General features: G+C 52.8%; 1 protein-coding gene across 1 annotated transcript in view; it reads right to left on the reverse strand.

Moving 5' to 3' along the window:
* The window catches only part of LOC137323157 (collagen alpha-1(IV) chain-like), a 198853-nt gene that overhangs the window by 22009 nt on the left and 154935 nt on the right, over positions 1 to 21909 (reverse strand). Inside the window, exons 34-41 of the mRNA XM_067986640.1 lie at positions 14310 to 14462; positions 12632 to 12730; positions 10989 to 11078; positions 9178 to 9317; positions 8291 to 8417; positions 8115 to 8195; positions 5034 to 5132; positions 1913 to 1963 (exon numbers count right to left, since the gene is read on the reverse strand). Of these exons, the coding sequence (XP_067842741.1) occupies positions 1913 to 1963; positions 5034 to 5132; positions 8115 to 8195; positions 8291 to 8417; positions 9178 to 9317; positions 10989 to 11078; positions 12632 to 12730; positions 14310 to 14462 (840 nt within the window). The remainder of the gene's footprint in view (positions 1 to 1912; positions 1964 to 5033; positions 5133 to 8114; positions 8196 to 8290; positions 8418 to 9177; positions 9318 to 10988; positions 11079 to 12631; positions 12731 to 14309; positions 14463 to 21909) is intronic.

The raw sequence follows: 21909 nt of genomic DNA on the forward strand, positions 1-21909 counted from the left end.
GTGAATGTGCTAAAAGTAAAAGACAGAAAGAATGAAATCCCTAGATGTTATAAGAGAGAGGATTTTTTAGATGCTTCTCCCCACAGGTATATAATGTTCAGCACCTTCATAGGATTGTTCCTTTTTACTCAGATTTATTCTATCCCAAACCCAGATATAAGCAACCACCTTCTTTATGCAGAGAACCTGACTTGAAAGTGGAGGGTGATCAGTCCACGGAGCGGAAGGAGAAACTCTCTTCTCCGGTGTTCCCCGACCTCCCTCACGTCCCTTCTTCAGGATCCCAGACGCTGAGATGCACCCCTTCTCCAGGCAACACACAATCTAATGCCTCTGCTCTTCTTATCACAAAATCTTTAGCTTTAGACTGAATGGTCAAAGCCCTTTCACCCCATCTTAGGCAACTGTCCTCTCCAATCCGCTCAGGTGGATCTGGCCCCAGACCACTGTCTCATTGCAGCTTTGAAGCTTTCTTACTGACAGTCTGCGGAGTCTGTATCCTGATCAGGCCTCTTTTAGACAATGCCTTTGTTTATGGCTATCATGTTTACTCTGTTTCTGCAGTCTCAGCAAGGTCATTTATGGCCACCTGAGGAGAGGTGGGAAGGACCTGTTAGATGGCCTTTCTACTTTCTAGAGTTGGGGGTCTAGATTGGTCTTTGGTGGGAGTTCGAAACGGGCACTAGAGAATCGGCATCCCATTTTACACTCCGCCCGTTTTACACTCCGCCCGTTTATATTTTCCATTGATGGTCCAGGACAGATCCCGGTCTGGTCTGTGCCGAGTTAGTTGATCTCAGCTGGGATTCAGCACAATTGACCTTCGTGCTTCTGGGTTAGGGAGGAGATATAGTGGGCACAATTTGTACTCCTGATTATTGGTGACCTGTTTGTGTGTGTGTGTGTGTGTGTGTGTGTGTATATATGTGTTTGTGCACGTATGTATGTGTGGGTGTGGGTGTATGTGTTTGTGTACGTGCACATGCATGCATATGCATGATGTGTGCACGTATACGTGTGTGTGCATATTCATATGACTATACATGTATGTGTGTATATGTGTGTGTGCATGTGTGCATGTGTATCTGTGCGTGTGTGCATGTGTATGTGTGCGTGTGTGCATGTGTATGTGTGCGTGTGTGCATGTGTATGTGTGCGTGTGTGCATGTGTATGTGTGCGTGTGTGCATGTGTATGTGTGCGTGCATGCGAGAATGGAGGGTGAGGACAGGATGGTTTTGCCCTGAGATGCCACGTGTAATTGAATAATCTGCCAACACTCACGCTCAAGGATCACTTGTGATTGAGCACCTGGGCAGGATGGGGGAATCATGGTCCACAAGGTGGGGCAGTGTCTCCAGGAAAGGAGGAGAATTCCAGAGCTCAGGGCCTAGGCAGCTGAAGGCATGGCCGCCAATGGCCGAGCGAAGAAAATCGGGGCTGAACAAGAGGCCAGAATTGGAGGAGCGCAGAGATCTCAGAGGGTTGTAGAGCTGGAGGAGGCCCACGGTGACCAAGCTCCCAGCAGGTAGGGCGACATTGAAAAATGGCCCTTTAAGTTCGGCTATGAGAAAAGAGAGAATGAATGGATCTGGGATGAAGGCAGGAAAGAGGTGAGATCGATGAAAACAATATTGGGCTTTGTTGGACCAAATTGTCTTCTCCTCTTGCTAACATCCAACAACAACAACAAATTGCATTTATATAGCGCCTTTAATATAGCGAAACGTCCCAAGGCGCTTCACAGGAGCGATTACCAGACAAAAACTGACACCGAGCCACATAAGGAGATATTAGGACAGGTGACCGAAAGCTTGGTCAAAGAGGTAGGTTTTAAGGAGCGTCTTAAAGGAGGAGAGAGAGAGGTGGAGAGGTGGAGATAGAATAATTTATTTAGGAAAGCCCAACCTTACCTTTTGGACCAGGTGATCCTGGAAGTCCTGGCATATCTCTTCCTGGGTTGCCTGGATAATTTTCAAAAAGGACAAATTGGAAATTAGATGCAAGTGTACAAATTAGACTCGGCTGTAACGTTTCAACACTTAAATTGGTATTTCTAGTGTAGAGTAGATTCCTACATATTGGGAATTCAGGCATGGAGATCAGTGGACTCTATAGGTCAAGTGGGGTCTTCAGGTCAAGTGTGGTCTTCAGGTCAAGTGGGGTCAGAGGCTGGGGGACAGTTGGACCAGGATGTGAAGATATAATTCAGTCTCTATTTTAAAGTCGGACGGCCTGTCCTTATTTCTATATTGCCGTTATAGATTCCTATGTCCACATTTATAATGGGAACTGCTCATGTAAACTGGTCACACTTAATTACACTCTCCTGGCAATGGAGACACTGCAGCTGCTCCCCTGGCAGGGTGATGTAATTACAGCATGAGATAAATGCGGATGTAGGAATTTATAATAGAAAAAGTTGCCAGGAAGTGTGCAAAGACGCGAGGGCTATGAATTTCCACAGGGATTATTGTCCTGATTTCCTACCATTACATAGAATTTACAGCATTCGGCCCAACGGGTCTGTGCCGGTGTTTATGCTCCACACGAGCCTCCTCCCTCCCCTCTTCATCTCACCCTATCAGCATATCCTTCTATTCCTTTCTCCCTCATGTGTTTATCCAGCTTCCCCTTAAATACATCTATTCTATTCACCTCAACTACTCCTTGTGGGAGTGAGTTCCACATTCTCACCACTCTCTGGGTAAAGGAAATTTCTCCTGAATTCCCTATTGGATTTATTAGTGACTCTCTTATATTTATGGCCCCTAGTTTTGGATTCCCCCACAAGTGGAAACATTTTCTCTATGTCTACCCTTTCAAACCACTTCATAATTTTAAAGACCTCTATCACATCACTCCTCAGTCTCCTCTTTTGTAGAGAAAAGAGCCCCAGCCTGTTCAGTCTTTCCTGATATTATAACCTATTAATTCTGGTATCATCCTTGTAAATCCTTTTTGCACCTTCTCCAGTGCCTCTATATCCTTTTTGTAATATAGAGACCAGAACTGTTCACAGTGATCCAAGTGTGGTCTAACCAAGGTATATGGAGATCAGAACTGTGTACATTACACCAAGTGTGGTCTAACCAAGGTATATGGAGACCAGAACTGTGTACAGTAAACCAAGTGCGGTCTAAGTAAGGTTACAATACGACCCCTGGAGACTGTTCCCGCCACTTCCCTTGGCGTCCTGACGGTTCCTGCTGATGGTATGTTGCAGTTGCCGATGGAGTGTCTCACTTGGCAGAGCGTGGGTTGGAGATTGGGCTATAACTCTACAGGGCCAATTGAGCGACTTGTACCCAGTGCAGCTCCACACCGACTGTACTGTGTACAGTTCTGGTCACCACATTACAGGAAGGATGTAATTGAACTAGAGAGGGTACAGAGGAAATTTACGAGGATGTTGTCAGGGCTGGAGAATTTTAGCTATGAGGAAAGATTGGATAGGCTGGGGTTGTTTTCCTTGGAACAGAGGAGGCTGAGGGGTGATTTAATTGAGGTGTACAAAATTATGAGGAGCCCAGATAGAGTGGACAGGAAGGACCTATTTCCCTTAGCAGAGAGGTCAATAACCAGGGGGCATAGATTTAAAGTAATTGGTAGAAGGATTAGAGGGGAGCTGAGGAAAGATTTTTTCCCCCAGAGGGTGGTTGGGGTCTGGAACTCACTGCCTGAAAGGGTGGGAGAGGCAGAAACCCTCATTTAAAAAGTACTTGGATGTGCGCCTGAAGTGCCGTAACCTACAGGGCTACGGACCAAGTGCTGGAAAGTGGGATTAGGCTGGGTGGTTCATTTTCGGCCGGCGCGGACATGATGGGCCGAATGGCCTCCTTCTGTGCCGTAATTAACAGAACCTTGCAAACCTATCCTGTAATCTACAGCAATGACACGGGAATTACACCGCAGTAGGTTTGAGACGTGTGTTAATATTTCCTCTGCTGAATGTAGATACTGGGGCAGAGTCCAATGCATCTGTGTCCAAGCATTTTGTTTGGCACATTGACAGGATTTAGAAACTTCGGAATTGCTGGCCAAAAAAAACCAAGATCCATCTTCTTCGCCTTCCACCATCCGGGTAATCACATGATACAACGATAATGGAGTTATTGACCAATCACAGCAATCAATCTCCGTCAATGAGTCTCCAACAGACCCAGACATGAGGTGAAGAAACCCCCAGTGGGGGAGAGATTTGGGAACCATAGGTCCAAAGTCACCTGATCCTCCCGAGCCTGTTACACTCACCACATCATGTCTCAAATTACTCGTATACTGGATCCCCAAAAACGTTATTCTCTGAAAAAAACCGTGTGCCTCTCCATATTTTTATTGCCATCACACAGTTCATGTAAGAGGCAAACCCTAGTTTGATTGTCAACATCTGTTTTGTAATCATTCTTCAAGACGCGTGGTAATGGTACAGGATGCCAAGTAACCGCTCAATGTCTCGTTACCCAGTTAAGGCCTTGGTTAAAATCGGAGACAGCTGTATACACGTGTAAGCTAACCTTGGGTAGGTGGTAATCTAGGTCTGCCTGGTCAATTCAGCCAATGATGACAGTAAATAGTAAACCTGTCATCTGTAATGGAAATTTAAGGGTAAGTTATTGCAATGTCTCCGTTTCCAGAACGGTGCATGACCTGGGAGCACAGGACCAGAATTGGGCCGGAGGTCAGCTGCCCTATTCACGGAGCTCTTGGATTTCCAGGGATTAGTTTTAATAACCTGTAAAATCGGGAGTGCGATGAATCAGACGCACTGACTTTCTCACCTGATCTACTGAATCCACACCCACAGGCAGCGAAGACCTACACCAAGAGACTCACCTCATAAAATTATCCCTTAACATTCAGAACGGGGCCACGACTGCCACCATCGCCGGGCTGAACATACCCTCAAAACCTTTGCGATTGGTTCTTCATATTATTGGCTTACATTAAGAACGTAAAAAGGAGCAAAGGTTTTACGAGACATTAATCATTCACAATACCAAATGTTTATCCAGACATACTCGATACACATACCTTGATCACCCTTTTCACCAGTTGAACCTGGGATTCCATCAAGACCTGCTGAACCTTTACTTCCAGGCTCTCCTGATATACCCGGAGATCCAGGGGGACCTGACACAAAACATCAATGGCAATAAAGATCAATGAAAGAAAGAACTAATATTTATATAGCAGCTTATCACCTTCTTGGACACCCCAAAGTTCTTTACAGCTAGTGAGTTACTTCTTGACGTGCAGTCATTTCTGTTATGTGGGCTACTGTAATGAGGCTAAGTTGCATTGCAGATAAGATCTAAAAATAAGTAGTTTCCAATTTTTCTCCTCCAATTTTTTCTCAATACCTCTCATCTCTTGAAAGTAACTATTCGTGTTGGGGGAGGAATTTGTGGGCATCACGAGTCTCCAATTCTTCACTCAAATGGTTATTCTTCTTGTACGTGCCTTGCAATGAGTGCTGGCAGGTTATTCAACAAGGAAGGTCATTGATGCCAAGCCAATGATCTACATCTACATCATGCAATCCCAAAAAGGGGTTGTTGGGTAGTGATTAGAGGTGGGAATCTTCCTCAATTATTATTCTTTCCTCCCCCTCTGGCCCAGGGATACTGCGGAGCTCCACTTCCAGCCTGGCAGAGGTCAGCTAACTGAACGGAGATCTGTGATTAAATCAAGGACAATACTGGTCTATATGACCCAGGACCAAGGAGCATACAGGGTAGGATAAGGCAAAAATGCTGGCCTTGCCAGCGACACCCACATCCCATGAACGAATTTTAAAAAAGGGAAGCTTATGCCAGATACCGAGAGCTCAATACTGCAGGAAGCCTAGAGGAGTATAGAAAGTGCAGGGTGAAATTAAAAAGGAAATTAGGAAAACAAAGAAAGAGCATGAAAAAGTATTGGCAAGTAAAAACAAGGAAAACCCAAAGACGTTTTATAAATACATAAAGAGCAAGAGGATAACTAAGGAAAGAGTAGGGCCTATTAGAGAGCAAAATGGTAACCTGTGTGTGGAGACGGAAGATGTGGGTATGGTTCTTAATGAACACTTTGCTTCTGTCTTCATAAAAGAGGGGGATGATGCAGAGATTGTAGTTAAGGAGGTGTGTGAAATATTGGATGGGATAAACAGAGTGAGAGAGGAAGTATTAAGGGGATTAGCATCTTTGAAAGTAGATAAATCGCCAGGCCTGGATGAAATGTATCCCAGGCTGTTAAGAGAAGCAAAGGTGGAAATAGCAGAGGCTCTGACCATCATTTTCCAATCCTCCCTGGCTACAGGCGTGGTGCCGGAGGATTGGAGGACTGCTAACGTCATACCATTGTTTAATAAGGGAGAAAGAGAGAGACCAAGTAATTATAGGCCAGTCAATCTAGCCTCGGTGGTGGGCAAATTATTGGAAAAATCTCTGAGGGACAGAATAAATTGTCATTTAGAAAGGTACGGGTTAATCAAGGACAGTCATCATGGATTTGTTATAGGGAAGGTCGTGTCTGACTAACTTGATTGAATTTTTTGAGGAGGCACAAGGAGGGTCGATGTGGGTAGTGTATTTGATGTAGTGTTCGTGGATTTTAGCAAGGCTTTTGACAAGGTCCCACATGGCAGACTGGACAGAAAAGTAAAAGCCCATGTGATCCAAGGGAAAATGACAAGTTGGATCCAAAATTGGCTCAGTGGCCAGAAGCAAAGGGTAATGGTCGACGGGTGTTTTTGCGACTGGAAGGCTGTTTCCAGTGGGGTTCCACAAGGCTCAGTACTAGGTCCCTTGCTTTTTGTGGTTGCACTAGAGAGGGTGCAGAGGAGATTTACGAGGATGTTGCCAGGACTGGAGAATTTTAGCTATGAGGAAAGATTGGAGAGGCTGGGGTTGTTTTCTTTGGAACAGAGGAGGCTGAGGGGTGATTTAATTGAGATGTCAAAATTGTGAGGGGCCTAGATAGAGTGGATAGGGAGGACCTATTTCCCTTAGCAGAGAGGTCAATAACCAGGGGGCATAGATTTAAAGTAATTGGTAGAAGGATTAGAGGGGAGTTGAGGAGAAATTATTTCACCCAGAGGGTGGTGGAGGTCTGGAACTCACTGCCTGAAAGGGTGGGAGAGGCAGAAACCCTCAACTCATTTAAAAAGTACTTGGACATGCACTTGAAGTGCCGTGACCTACAAGGTCATGGACCAAGTGCTGGAAAGTGGGATTAGACTGGATAGCTCTTTTTCTTTATGGCACAGACACGATGGGCCGAATGGCCTCCTTCTGTGCCATAAATTTCTATGATTCTAGGATTCTGTGATACCAAATTGTGAGGAGCATTCACGAGGAATGCCCCACTATTATGCACTTAATATCCATCTTCTTTCTCATTTAGTTTCCCTTCAGGAAGGTTATTCCACAAGGATACCTGAGGAACATTGGAACAGGAGGAGGGCCAATGAGCCCCTCGAGCCTGTTCCAACATTCAGTTAGATCAAGACTCACTTGTACCTCAACTCCATCTGCCCGCCTTTGCTCCACATCCTTTGAAACCTTACCTAACAAAAATCTGTCAACCTCAGCCTTGAAATTCGCCTGGACTGGTGCCGGGCCAGCTGGCAGCCTCGTGGGGAGACCTGGTACATTTTGAGACCTGGTGGCTTCAGCCGGAAACACAAGCTCAGGTCTCAATATCTACCGGTTTCTGGGCTGGAGGGAATGATTTGTTAGAAGCGTTTAAAATTAGGGACAGGGTAGATTGAAACGGACTCCAGTGGCTGAGGGGGTCTAGAATTGAGGGACGTAGATGTAAGATAAATGTAAGAGACTTAGGACAGAGTGCTGGAGAATTACTTTATTTACACAGAGGGTTTTAAGGCTGTGGAATTCAGGACTGGAGTTAGTGATTGAAGCAGAGACCACGTCAACATTTAAGAATAGGTGAGTTAAATGATTGAAGGAGGAGGGATTAGGTACTGTTCGCATGGAGGAGAAACACTGACACTGACTGTTTGGGCCAAAGAGCCTAAATTCCAAGTTGCATGTAATTCAATGTTGGAAAATAAAGCAAGCTAAGAACAATATTGTGGGAGGAATATTTCTGAAAGCTACTTATCTGTACCTGGCTGTCCTGGGACTCCGGAGAAGCCTTGTTCACCTGTGAGTCCAGTGCTACCTTTCCGCCCCGGAAGTCCTGGGTTACCTGTTGAATGATCAAATCAAATTTATTCAGTACCTCTCTTCATTCAGAGGATGGAATCGATTGGTTTTAGGATCAGGGATATTCTCGTGACCTACCTGGGATTCCCGGCGCACCTGTGCTCCCTTTGGATCCCGTTGCCCCCAGCGTTCCTGACAGACCCGGCAAACCTGGGTCACCCTTCAGTCCAGGGTCACCTGGGAAACCCGGGAGGCCTGTATCTCCCTAAATAATAACACACAACATAATCTGATCAGCGCACACCCATCGAGAGGTACCTTGCACTGTCTCGTACAAGCAGCATCATTTATCTAAACTTTCTGACTCACTCATCGTAATCGTGGAATGTGAGACTTCAGTTATGTGGAGAGACTGGAGAATTGGCAAAAGAACCAGAGGGGGAGATGAGGAGAATTTTTTTTTTAACGCAGCGAGTTGTTCTGATCTGGAATGCGCTGCCTGAAAGGGCGGTGGAAGCAGATTCAATAATAACTTTCAAAAGGGAATTAGATAAATACTTGAAAGGGAAAAATGTGCAGGGCTATGGGGAAAAGGCAGCGAGTGGGACTAATTGGACAGCTCTTTCAAAGAGCTGGCACAGGCATGATGGGCCGAATGGCCTCCTTCTGTATCATTCACTGATTCCACGACCTCAACTCCGGACTTAATGGGATCAACTTTGACTTATGGGTGATCGATCGGGCGTTGGTCGGCCTCCTGTTCCAGCAGCCAAGAGCCCCTTCCCGGCCCCCCATGATTTTGAGGCCCCGGCCTTATTTCTATTGGCCAGGCGAGCTGCGGGGAGCCAGGAGAGGGGGTCGCGATCGAGAAGTGTGGGGGTCTGGGCCAGCAACAGCTCAGGTTATTTTTGTGGGTTCACTCCTGCTCCTCCGGGGCCCCACAAGATTAATTCGACACTCGTCTGTCAGGGAGTCCCAACACCTCCAGCTGATTATTTGGACAATCCTTTCAGGTCTAAACTCACCTTTTGACCGGACTCACCAGGAACTCCAAATCCTGGTGTGCCAGGGTACCCCTTTTCACCTTTGCTGCCGGTCGTTCCAGGAAGTCCTGGGATGCCCGTCTGTCCTGAGTGACCAGGAGGACCGCGGGGTCCTGAGATACCTGTAAAGGTAACGGCAACTTGGTGAGCGTCTCATCACAAGATCAACAGTTCACCCCACTCAGTCTAAATGTTAAACACTGTCGGAGGGTCAGTACTGAGGGAGCGCTGGACTGTCGGAGGGGCAGTACTGAGGGAGCGCTGCACTGTCGGAGGGTCAGTACTGAGGGAGCGCTGCACTGTCGGAGGGTCAGTACTGAGGGAGCGCTGCACTGTCGGAGGGTCAGTACTGAGGGAGCGCTGGACTGTCGGAGGGTCAGTACTGAGGGAGCGCTGGACTGTCGGAGGGTCAGTACTGAGGGAGGGCTGGACTGTCGGAGGGTCAGTACTGAGGGAGCGCTGCACTGTCGGAGGGTCAGTACTGAGGGAGCGCTGGACTGTCGGAGGGTCAGTACTGAGGGAGCGCTGCACTGTCGGAGGGTCAGTACTGAGGGAGCGCTGCACTGTCGGAGGGTCAGTACTGAGGGAGCGCTGCACTGTCGGAGGGTCAGTACTGAGGGAGTGCTGCACTGTCGGAGGGTCAGTACTGAGGGAGTGCTGCACTGTCGGAGGGTCAGTACTGAGGGAGCGCTGGACTGTCGGAGGGTCAGTACTGAGGGAGCGCTGGACTGTCGGAGGGTCAGTACTGAGGGAGCGCTGCACTGTCGGAGGGTCAGTACTGAGGGAGCGCTGCACTGTCGGAGGGTCAGTACTGAGGGAGCGCTGCACTGTCGGAGGGTCAGTACTGAGGGAGCACTGCACTGTCGGAGGGTCAGTACTGAGAGAGCGCTGCACTGTCGGAGGGTCAGTACTGAGGGAGTGCTGCACTGTCGGAGGGTCAGTACTGAGGGAGCGCTGCACTGTCGGAGGGTCAGTACTGAGGGAGCGCTGCACTGTGGGAGGTTCAATGCTGAGGGAGCGCTGCAATGTTGGATGAGCTGTCTTTTGGATGAGACATTAAACTGAGGCCCCATTTGCCCTCTCAGGTGGATGTAAAAGATCCCTCAGCCACTATTTCGAGGAATAGCAGAGGAGTTCTCCCTAGCGTCCCGGCCAATATTTATCCCTCATCTGGCCATTATCACATTGCTGTTTGTGGGAGAGTTCTGTGCACAAATCGGCTGCTGCGTTTCCCACTTTACAAAAGTACTTCATTGGCTGCAAAGCACTTTGGGACATAGAATCATAGAATCATAGAATCATAGAAGTTACAACATGGAAACAGGCCCTTCGGCCCAACATGTCCATGTCGCCCAGTTTATACCACTAAGCTAGTCCCAATTGCCTGCACTTGGCCCATATCCCTCGATACCCATCTTCCCCATGTAACTGTCCAAATGCTTTTTAAAAGACAAAATTGTACCCGCCTCTACTACTGCCTCTGGCAGCTCGTTCCAGACACTCACCACCCTTTGAGTGAAAAAATTGCCCCTCTGGATCCTTTTGTATCTCTCCCCTCTCACCTTAAATCTGTGCCCCCTCGTTATAGACTCCCCTACCTTTGGGAAAAGATTTTGACTATCGACCTTATCTATGCCCCTGAGGTTGTGAAAGAGGCTCTGGAAATGCAAGTTTTTTCTTTCTTTGTGCTGGGACAGAACAGAATAGATGGACAGATTTACAGATACAAAATCGCTAGAAAGTGAAGACACGCAATTCACTCACTCTCCAGAGTTTTCATTGTGCGAGATTACCTGGCAGGCCCATTTCTCCGAAAGCTCCTTTATCTCCCGGGATACCCGTGGAACCTGGTTTTCCCGGTTTTCCCGGGTCACCCGCTGGTCCTATAGGATGCAAGAGTGACATTTCTATTAGTTTTATTGCTCTATTATTTTCCCCAATTTCACTGCCACGTTGGCCCTCTGCTCAAGGTGCTGACTCCCGTCTGGGCCACGGTTACACGGTTACCCTCCAGCACTTCACTCCTGTCACTATTGTTCAGGTGTAGGCCTCGGCGATGAGTGTGGGCAGGCTATTCCACTATGGGAGGGGGAGGGAGGTCATCAAAGCCAAGTTTGACCCAGACTTGGTCTCCATCCAAACACATGTATTTTCACCAGGGGAGGTTGGAAAGTGACCAGGAGCAGCAAACCTGGCCAATCTCCCTCTCCCTAACTGAGGACGATTGAAGGGTCTCTCCCACCGCCCTGAGCGAGGTCAGGGGTCCAAGTGAGGACCTTTCTGACCTGAGCAGTTCATCCTCTCACCAGGACAGTTTGCTGGGCCGTCAACATTTAAAGGCTGATCCCAGTGACTGGGCACTTCTGGCGAGGGCCAAAGGCTTGGGAAATCGGGGGGTCAGCAATCCCCTGCATTTCCTGCCCGTTTTGCTTAATGTCGGAGAATCAGGTGCCACGGAACAGCGATCATATGACAGGAGGGTCTACCTCAGAGCATTCCTTACTAACCCTACGCAATGGGACACAGATAAGCAAAACGCTGAAACCAGCAGCTGGCTCAACGACCTTAAACCAATACTTGAAATAACTCTTTACGACGAACAAAGGCTGAAGAAAAACAGCGGTCAGCTAAAATGTGACTAGTTTTGATTAATATTAATAAGCAAGAATTGAAACCAAGTTAATCAACAAGAGCCTTGTCAACAAGAATGCTCTCAGCCAAGATGAAGTAATCGGAAAAAATGGTATAAATTCTGAGAGCTCAGCTCAAGTTTTTTAGATTTGCTTCGAAGGGCTGAAGCGGCTCTCGACTGTCAGAGTACGGTGACTCTATAGTCCTCAACTACTCGGGGATTTAAGGTAAAAGCTACCTTGATAATTGATGGATATCCTGTCTAAATACTTTTAAGAATTATAATTTTTACCTTTTTAAGAACCTGTTAATGTTGCGATTGCCGGTCTCGCCAGCTGTAGGTTGCAAATTGTTTCATCAATAAACCTCTGTATAGTTTTTAGACTGTCTCGCATGCTCTTCTGTATCACCAACTCGTGAACCCCATCTCCGTACACTCTTTTGGTGAGGAGAGACCCCCGGACCCTCACAGTATCCGGGATATTACAATCTGTCTGGAACTTGCTAAAAGCGCTATCTGGAGAACGGTAATATTCTCAGGTGGTACCTTTCCCTGGGGAGAGATAGACCAGACCTCAGACCCAGTCAGTTTCTTTAGGATTTGGCTACTTCGACCTTAGGTCGAGAGTGAATGCCTGAGAAGTGCTCCTGATCTGGGATAGTCCCAAAGGGGCTAGGATTGTAAAATCACCACAAGAGAAGGGGGAATGAGAATTGAATCGTGTTTTTTCAACAATTATTCCAGCACGTGTTTACAGAGTATATTTCAGGCACAGTCTGTTTGGAGCTCTGTTTTGCTCCTTACCTGCTTGTCCCGGTAATCCAGGCTCGCCATCTTTTCCTGGCATCCCTGGATCACCAGAAACACCTTGATACCCCTTTGTTCCTGGCAAGCCGGACTTTCCTGGGGAGAAATGTTCAAACATTGAGAAGACTGTACCAGAAGGAGGTGCATTTAGTTACTGTGTGCACCTGATTATCTGCTGCCAATGATCCCACCACAGGCAGTAATAGTAAAACTGACAGCATCGAGGCTATGGGGGAAAGTGCAGAGGGAGTGGGACTAATTGGACAGCTCTTTCAAAGAGCCAGCACAGACACGATGGACCGAATGGCCTCCTTCTGTGCTGTAAGAGTCGGTGATTCTAACTGTTGCGTATAAACTACAACACCCCATAAAGAGGCTGGTGTTTACCCTCCAGGCGAGCATTAACCCTAATCTCATGTACCCGCCCAGTCCCCAAACACGAGGGTTGGACCTATTCCAGCAGGTTTCATCACATGACCTCCCAACTCCAACTGCCTCACCTGGTCAAACAGCTCAAAAATATTTATAACAAACAAAAGTGTTCAAAGAAAATGAAAAAACACTTTTTTTAATGCCCCTATGATTTTTCTCCTGGGATTGTTTGGGAGATTAATTGTGCGGTCGTGAAAGACACTATATAAATGCAAGTCTTTCTTTACCTCCAAATAAGAAACCAGTTATTAGCAGGTTGGCGTCAGTTCATTGTGGTAGAATCATAGAATGCACATAAAGTGTGCTGAATTAATTCTTTTGTATTTTGATGTTCCTGCCTTCCTGCCTCCCCTCCTCACTCTCCACCCTGGGCACTGGACAGATACACCTTGCCTGAAGCACACTGCAGCTTCCAGGACCAACAGCACCCGCATTTATCAGGGTCTAGTGCCAGCAAATGGGGGAGGAATGACTACTACATCTGCAGGCCCAGATCACGGCCTTGGGGCCTTCTGGTTGCTGTTGGCCTGAAGAGTGCGAGGGGCAACAGAAAACCAAGCTTACCTGGTCCCTTTGGGGTTCTCTCTGGCTTGTCGCTGGGCCCCCCCTCAGACTCCCCAGTCTGAAGTGGCTCCCGCTGCAAACCAAACCCCCAAACCTCTTGGGGTGCCCCATATCTGGGGTTCCCTATTTTAGCTCTTATTGATTTCAATGGGAAAGGCAATTGGGCGGAGTGTAAAACGGGCTGATTCACCAGCACCTGTTTTGTGCTACTGTCAAAGATCAATGTTACCCCCAAATGTTTACACAGGTAGTTTCAATATTAAATGTTAATATCAGAACAGGACCAAAAATTGTGAATCATGAGAACAGAAAGTAGACAGAATGTGTGCATATACGTAAGATTTAACATTTATTTTAAAAATTCACGCTGCACACACACACGTACACACATGCATACTCACACGCATACACACACACACATGCATACTCACATGCATACACATACACACACATGCATATTCACACGCATACACGTATACAGACACACACGCATACTCACGCACATACACGTATACACACATGCATATTCACACGCATACACGTATACAGACACACACGCATACTCACGCACATACACGTATACAGACACACACGCATACTCACGCACATACACGTATACACGGACACACTATACAATGCTGTTGTGCTTTCAAGGAAAGTAAAAGATGAATTCTTGTACCCGGATCTCCAGTTTCTCCTTTCTGGCCTTTCATTTTCTCCATAGCATTTTTGTCCATCTCTCCCGGTTTTCCCTGAAGACCGGATTCCCCTTTGTCGCCTTTGTTGCCTTCACTTCCAAAGGGTCCTGTCAAACCCGGCAGACCATGGTCACCTGACGAGAGAAAATGCTTCAACATGTCACAAACTACTGAAGTCAGGAAAGTTCACTCGAGTCCGCCTGCTCGTGTGGTAAAGTTGCATCAAGACGGTTAGAAACAGTCACAGAACAATTACATTCTTTTGTTTCTCTTCCAAGTTTTGCTTTTACTCCCTTATCCCTGCTCCGCTAGAGGTGGTGACTTAGGTTGTATTATGATTTCATGCACACCAGCAGTCTTCATGAAGCTGGGGCGATGAATGTGAACAAAGTGTTTCACTAGTGAGCAAAGTGACGGCAGATTCTGTTCACACCACAATCCACACTCTCACTTCTGGCCAGACCCTATCCACCGAGACTCAGGAGCGAGACTCCTGCCCGATTTATTTTCTTTAGTCTCTCGTTTAGTGAGACCCACTGAACACCTCCTATTCTGAGCTGAAACCATCTCACTAAGCCCAGGCCATGGACTAATCCAGGGACCCTGCTGTCTGTATGGTTTTAGTACCACACCACAATGGACAGGGGCAGAAGAGACCATTTGGCTAATCCCACAATTCAAAATATTTCCATCCAAGCTCACCGAGGGCAGCAGGTGTATGGGAACACCGTCACCTCCTGCTCACCGTCACCTCCTGCTCACCGTCACCTCCTGCTCACCGTCACCTCCTGCACACCGTCACCTCCTACACACCATCACCTCCTGCTCACCGTCACCTCCTGCTCACCGTCACCTCCTGCTCACCGTCACCTCCTGCTCACCGTCACCTCCTGCCCACCATCCCCTCTTACACACCGTCACCTCCTGCTCACCGTCACCTCCTGCTCACCGTCACCTCCTGCTCACCATCCCCTCTTACACACCGTCACCTCCTGCTCACCGTCACCTCCTGCTCACCGTCACCTCCTGCTCACCATCCCCTCCTACGCACCGTCACCTCCTGCACACCGTCACCTCCTGCTCACCGTCACCTCCTGCTCACCATCACTTCCTGCTCACCATCCCCTCCTACGCACCGTCGCCTCCTGCTCACCGTCGCCTCCTGCCCACCGTCGCCTCCTGCCCACCGTCGCCTCCTGCTCACCGTCGCCTCCTGCTCACCATCACCTCCTGCTCACCATCGCTTCCTGCTCACCATCGCTTCCTGCGCACCATCCCCTCCTACACACCATCGCCTCCTGCTCACCGTCACCTCCTGCACACCATCACCTCCTGCGCACCATCGCCTCCTGCGCACCATCGCTTCCTGCGCACCATCGCCTCCTGCGCACCATCGCTTCCTGCGCAGCATCCCCTCCTGCGCACCGTCGCCTCCTGCACACCGTCGCCTCCTGCTCACCGTCGCCTCCTGCTCACCGTCGCCTCCTGCACACCGTCACCTCCTGCACACCATCGCTTCCTGCTCACCGTCACCTCCTGCTCACCGTCACCTCCTGCGCACCATCGCCTCCTGCGCACCATCGCCTCCTGCGCAGCATCCCCTCCTGCGCACCGTCGCCTCCTGCACACCGTCGCCTCCTGCTCACCGTCGCCTCCTGCACACCATCACCTCCAGCGCACCATCACTTCCTGCACACCATCACTTCCTGCACACCATCACTTCCTGCTCACCGTCCCCTCCTACGCACCGTCGCCTCCTGCTCACCGTCGCCTCCTGCTCACCGTCGCATCCTGCTCACCGTCGCCTCCTGCTCACCGTCCCCTCCTGCGCACCATCCCCTCCTACACACCATCGCCTCCTGCTCACCGTCACCTCCTGCACACCATCACCTCCTGCGCACCATCGCTTCCTGCGCACCATCACCTCCTGCGCACCATCGCTTCCTGTGCACCATCCCCTCCTGCACACCATCGCCTCCTGCACACCATCGCCTCCTGCACACCATCGCCTCCTGCTCACCGTCACCTCCTACACACCGTCGCCTCCTGCTCACCGTCGCCTCCTGCACACCATCACCTCCAGCGCACCATCACTTCCTGCACACCATCACTTCCTGCACACCATCACTTCCTGCTCACCGTCCCCTCCTACGCACCGTCGCCTCCTGCTCACCGTCGCATCCTGCTCACCGTCGCATCCTGCTCACCGTCCCCTCCTGCGCACCATCCCCTCCTACACACCATCGCCTCCTGCTCACCGTCACCTCCTGCACACCATCACCTCCTGCGCACCATCGCTTCCTGCGCACCATCACCTCCTGCGCACCATTGCTTCCTGTGCACCATCCCCTCCTGCACACCATCGCCTCCTGCACACCATCGCCTCCTGCACACCATCGCCTCCTGCTCACCGTCACCTCCTACACACCGTCGCCTCCTGCTCACCGTCGCCTCCTGCTCACCGTCACCTCCTGCACACCATCGCTTCCTGCTCACCGTCACCTCCTGCACACCATCGCCTCCTGCGCACCATCGCTTCCTGCGCACCATCCCCTCCTGTGCACCATCGCCTCCTGCGCACCATCACCTCCTGCACACCATCGCCTCCTGCACACCATCGCCTCCTGCTCACCGTCACCTCCTGCTCACCGTCGCCTCCTGCACACCGTCACCTCCTGCATACCAACACCTCCTGCGCACCATCGCTTCCTGCGCACCATCCCCTTCTGTGCACCATCGCCTCCTGCGCACCATCGCCTCCTGCACACCATCGCCTCCTGCACACCATCGTCTCCTGCTCACCGTCACCTCCTGCTCACCATCGCCTCCTGCGCACCATCGCTTCCTGCGCAGCATCCCCTCCTGAGCACCATCGCTTCCTGCACACCATCACCTCCTGCGCACCGTCGCCTCCTGCTCACCGTCGCCTCCTGCACACCATCACCTCCAGCGCACCATCACTTCCTGCACACCATCACTTCCTGCACACCATCACTTCCTGCTCACCGTCCCCTCCTACGCACCGTCGCCTCCTGCACACCATCACCTCCTGCTCACCGTCGCCTCCTGCTCACCGTCGCATCCTGCTCACCGTCGCCTCCTGCTCACCGTCCCCTCCTGCGCACCATCCCCTCCTACACACCATCGCCTCCTGCTCACCATCGCTTCCTGCGCACCATCACCTCCTGCGCACCATCGCTTCCTGTGCACCATCCCCTCCTGCACACCATCGCCTCCTGCACACCATCGCCTCCTGCACACCATCGCCTCCTGCTCACCGTCACCTCCTACACACCGTCGCCTCCTGCTCACCGTCGCCTCCTACACACCGTCGCCTCCTGCTCACCGTCGCCTCCTGCTCACCGTCACCTCCTGCACACCATCGCTTCCTGCTCACTGTCACCTCCTGCTCACCGTCACCTCCTGCACACCATCGCCTCCTGCGCACCATCGCTTCCTGCGCACCATCCCCTCCTGTGCACCATCGCCTCCTGCGCACCATCACCTCCTGCTCACCATCGCCTCCTGCACACCATCGCCTCCTGCACACCATCGCCTCCTGCTCACCGTCACCTCCTGCTCACCGTCGCCTCCTGCTCACCGTCGCCTCCTGCACACCGTCACCTCCTGCACACCAACACCTCCTGCACACCAACACCTCCTGCGCACCATCCCCTCCTACACACCATCGCCTCCTGCTCACCGTCACCTCCTGCACACCATCACCTCCTGAGCACCATCGCTTCCTGCACACCATCACCTCCTGCGCACCATCGCGTCCTGCGCACCATCCCCTCCTACACACCATCGCCTCCTGCTCACCGTCACCTCCTGCACACCATCACCTCCTGCACACCATCACCTCCTGCGCACCATCACCTCCTGCACACCGTCGCTTCCTGCGCACCATCCCCTCCTACACACCATCGCCTCCTGCTCACCGTCACCTCCTGCACACCGTCGCCTCCTGCACACCGTCGCCTCCTGCACACCGTCGCCTCCTGCTCACCGTCGCCTCCTGCGCACCATCACCTCCTGCGCACCATCACCTCCTGCACACCATCGCCTCCTGCTCACCGTCACCTCCTGCACACCGTCACCTCCTGCTCACCATCCCCTCCTGCGCACCATCGCCTCCTGCACACCATTGCCTCCTGCTCACCGTCGCCTCCTGCTCACCGTCGCCTCCTGCACACCATCCCCTCCTGCGCACCATCGCCTCCTGCGCACCGTCACCTCCTGCAGACCGTCGCCTCCTGCTCACCGTCACCTCCTGCACACCGTCACCTCCTGCACACCGTCGCCTCCTGCTCACCATCGCCTCCTGCTCACCATCACCTCCTGCGCACCATCCCCTCCTGCGCACCATCGCTTCCTGCGCACCATCGCTTCCTGCTCACCATCGCCTCCTGCTCACCATCACCTCCTGCACACCATCACCTCCTGCTCACCGTCACCTCCTGCGCACCATCGCTTCCTGCTCACCGTCACCTCCTGCTCACCGTCACCTCCTGCTCACCGTCACCTCCTGCTCACCATCCCCTCCTACGCACCGTCACCTCCTGCACACCGTCACCTCCTGCTCACCATCACTTCCTGCTCACCATCCCCTCTTACACACCGTCACCTCCTGCTCACCGTCACCTCCTGCTCACCGTCACCTCCTGCTCACCATCCCCTCCTACGCACCGTCACCTCCTGCACACCGTCACCTCCTGCTCACCGTCACCTCCTGCTCACCATCACTTCCTGCTCACCATCCCCTCCTACACACCGTCACCTCCTGCTCACCGTCACCTCCTGCCCACCGTCGCCTCCTACGCACCGTCGCCTCCTGCCCACCGGCGCCTCCTGCCCACCGTCGCCTCCTGCTCACCGTCGCCTCCTGCTCACCATCACCTCCTGCTCACCGTCACCTCCTGCTCACCATCGCTTCCTGCTCACCATCGCTTCCTGCGCACCATCCCCTCCTACACACCATCGCCTCCTGCTCACCGTCACCTCCTGCACACCATCACCTCCTGCACACCATCACCTCCTGCTCACCGTCACCTCCTGCGCACCATCGCTTCCTGCTCACCGTCACCTCCTGCTCACCGTCACCTCCTGCTCACCGTCACCTCCTGCGCACCATCCCCTCCTGCGCACCATCGCTTCCTGCGCACCATCGCTTCCTGCTCACCATCGCCTCCTGCTCACCATCACCTCCTGCACACCATCACCTCCTGCACACCATCACCTCCTGCTCACCGTCACCTCCTGCGCACCATCGCTTCCTGCTCACCGTCACCTCCTGCTCACCGTCACCTCCTGCTCACCGTCACCTCCTGCGCACCATCCCCTCCTGCGCACCATCGCTTCCTGCGCACCATCGCTTCCTGCTCACCATCGCCTCCTGCTCACCATCACCTCCTGCACACCATCACCTCCTGCTCACCGTCACCTCCTGCGCACCATCGCTTCCTGCTCACCGTCACCTCCTGCTCACCGTCACCTCCTGCTCACCGTCACCTCCTGCTCACCATCCCCTCCTACGCACCGTCACCTCCTGCACACCGTCACCTCCTGCTCACCGTCACCTCCTGCTCACCATCACTTCCTGCTCACCATCCCCTCTTACACACCGTCACCTCCTGCTCACCGTCACCTCCTGCTCACCGTCACCTCCTGCTCACCGTCACCTCCTGCTCACCATCCCCTCCTACGCACCGTCACCTCCTGCACACCGTCACCTCCTGCTCACCGTCACCTCCTGCTCACCATCCCCTCCTACACACCGTCACCTCCTGCTCACCGTCACCTCCTGCCCACCGTCGCCTCCTACGCACCGTCGCCTCCTGCTCACCGTCGCCTCCTGCCCACCGTCGCCTCCTGCCCACCGTCGCCTCCTGCTCACCGTCGCCTCCTGCTCACCATCACCTCCTGCTCACCGTCACCTCCTGCTCACCATCGCTTCCTGCTCACCATCGCTTCCTGCGCACCATCCCCTCCTACACACCATCGCCTCCTGCTCACCGTCACCTCCTGCACACCATCACCTCCTGCGCACCATCGCCTCCTGCGCACCATCGCTTCCTGCGCACCATCGCCTCCTGCGCAGCATCGCTTCCTGCGCACCATCGCCTCCTGCGCAGCATCGCTTCCTGCGCAGCATCCCCTCCTGCGCACCGTCGCCTCCTGCACACCGTCACCTCCTACACACCGTCGCCTCCTGCTCACCGTCGCCTCCTGCTCACCGTCGCCTCCTGCACACCGTCACCTCCTGCACACCATCGCTTCCTGCTCACCGTCACCTCCTGCTCACCGTCACCTCCTGCGCACCATCGCCTCCTGCGCACCATCGCCTCCTGCGCACCATCCCCTCCTGCACACCGTCGCCTCCTGCGCACCATCGCCTCCTGCGCACCATCGCCTCCTGCGCACCGTCGCCTCCTGCTCACCGTCACCTCCTGTTCACCATCGCCTCCTGCGCACCATCGCTTCCTGCGCAGCATCCCCTCCTGCGCACCGTCGCCTCCTGCACACCGTCGCCTCCTGCTCACCGTCGCCTCCTGCACACCATCACCTCCAGCGCACCATCACTTCCTGCACACCATCACTTCCTGCACACCATCACTTCCTGCTCACCGTCCCCTCCTACGCACCGTCGCCTCCTGCTCACCGTCGCCTCCTGCTCACCGTCGCATCCTGCTCACCGTCGCCTCCTGCTCACCGTCCCCTCCTGCGCACCATCCCCTCCTACACACCATCGCCTCCTGCTCACCGTCACCTCCTGCACACCATCACCTCCTGCGCACCATCGCTTCCTGCGCACCATCACCTCCTGCGCACCATCGCTTCCTGTGCACCATCCCCTCCTGCACACCATCGCCTCCTGCACACCATCGCCTCCTGCACACCATCACCTCCTGCTCACCGTCACCTCCTACACACCGTCGCCTCCTGCTCACCGTCGCCTCCTGCTCACCGTCACCTCCTGCACACCATCGCTTCCTGCTCACCGTCACCTCCTGCACACCATCGCCTCCTGCGCACCATCGCTTCCTGCGCACCATCCCCTCCTGTGCACCATCGCCTCCTGCGCACCATCACCTCCTGCACACCATCGCCTCCTGCACACCATCGCCTCCTGCTCACCGTCACCTCCTGCTCACCGTCGCCTCCTGCACACCGTCACCTCCTGCATACCAACACCTCCTGCGCACCATCGCTTCCTGCGCACCATCCCCTTCTGTGCACCATCGCCTCCTGCGCACCATCGCCTCCTGCACACCATCGCCTCCTGCACACCATCGTCTCCTGCTCACCGTCACCTCCTGCTCACCATCGCCTCCTGCGCACCATCGCTTCCTGCGCAGCATCCCCTCCTGAGCACCATCGCTTCCTGCACACCGTCACCTCCTGCTCACCGTCACCTCCTGCTCACCATCACTTCCTGCTCACCATCCCCTCCTACACACCGTCACCTCCTGCTCACCGTCACCTCCTGCCCACCGTCGCCTCCTACGCACCGTCGCCTCCTGCCCACCGGCGCCTCCTGCCCACCGTCGCCTCCTGCTCACCGTCGCCTCCTGCTCACCA

Source organism: Heptranchias perlo, chromosome 6 (genome assembly GCF_035084215.1).
Source record: "Heptranchias perlo isolate sHepPer1 chromosome 6, sHepPer1.hap1, whole genome shotgun sequence".
NCBI lineage: Eukaryota > Metazoa > Chordata > Chondrichthyes > Hexanchiformes > Hexanchidae > Heptranchias > Heptranchias perlo.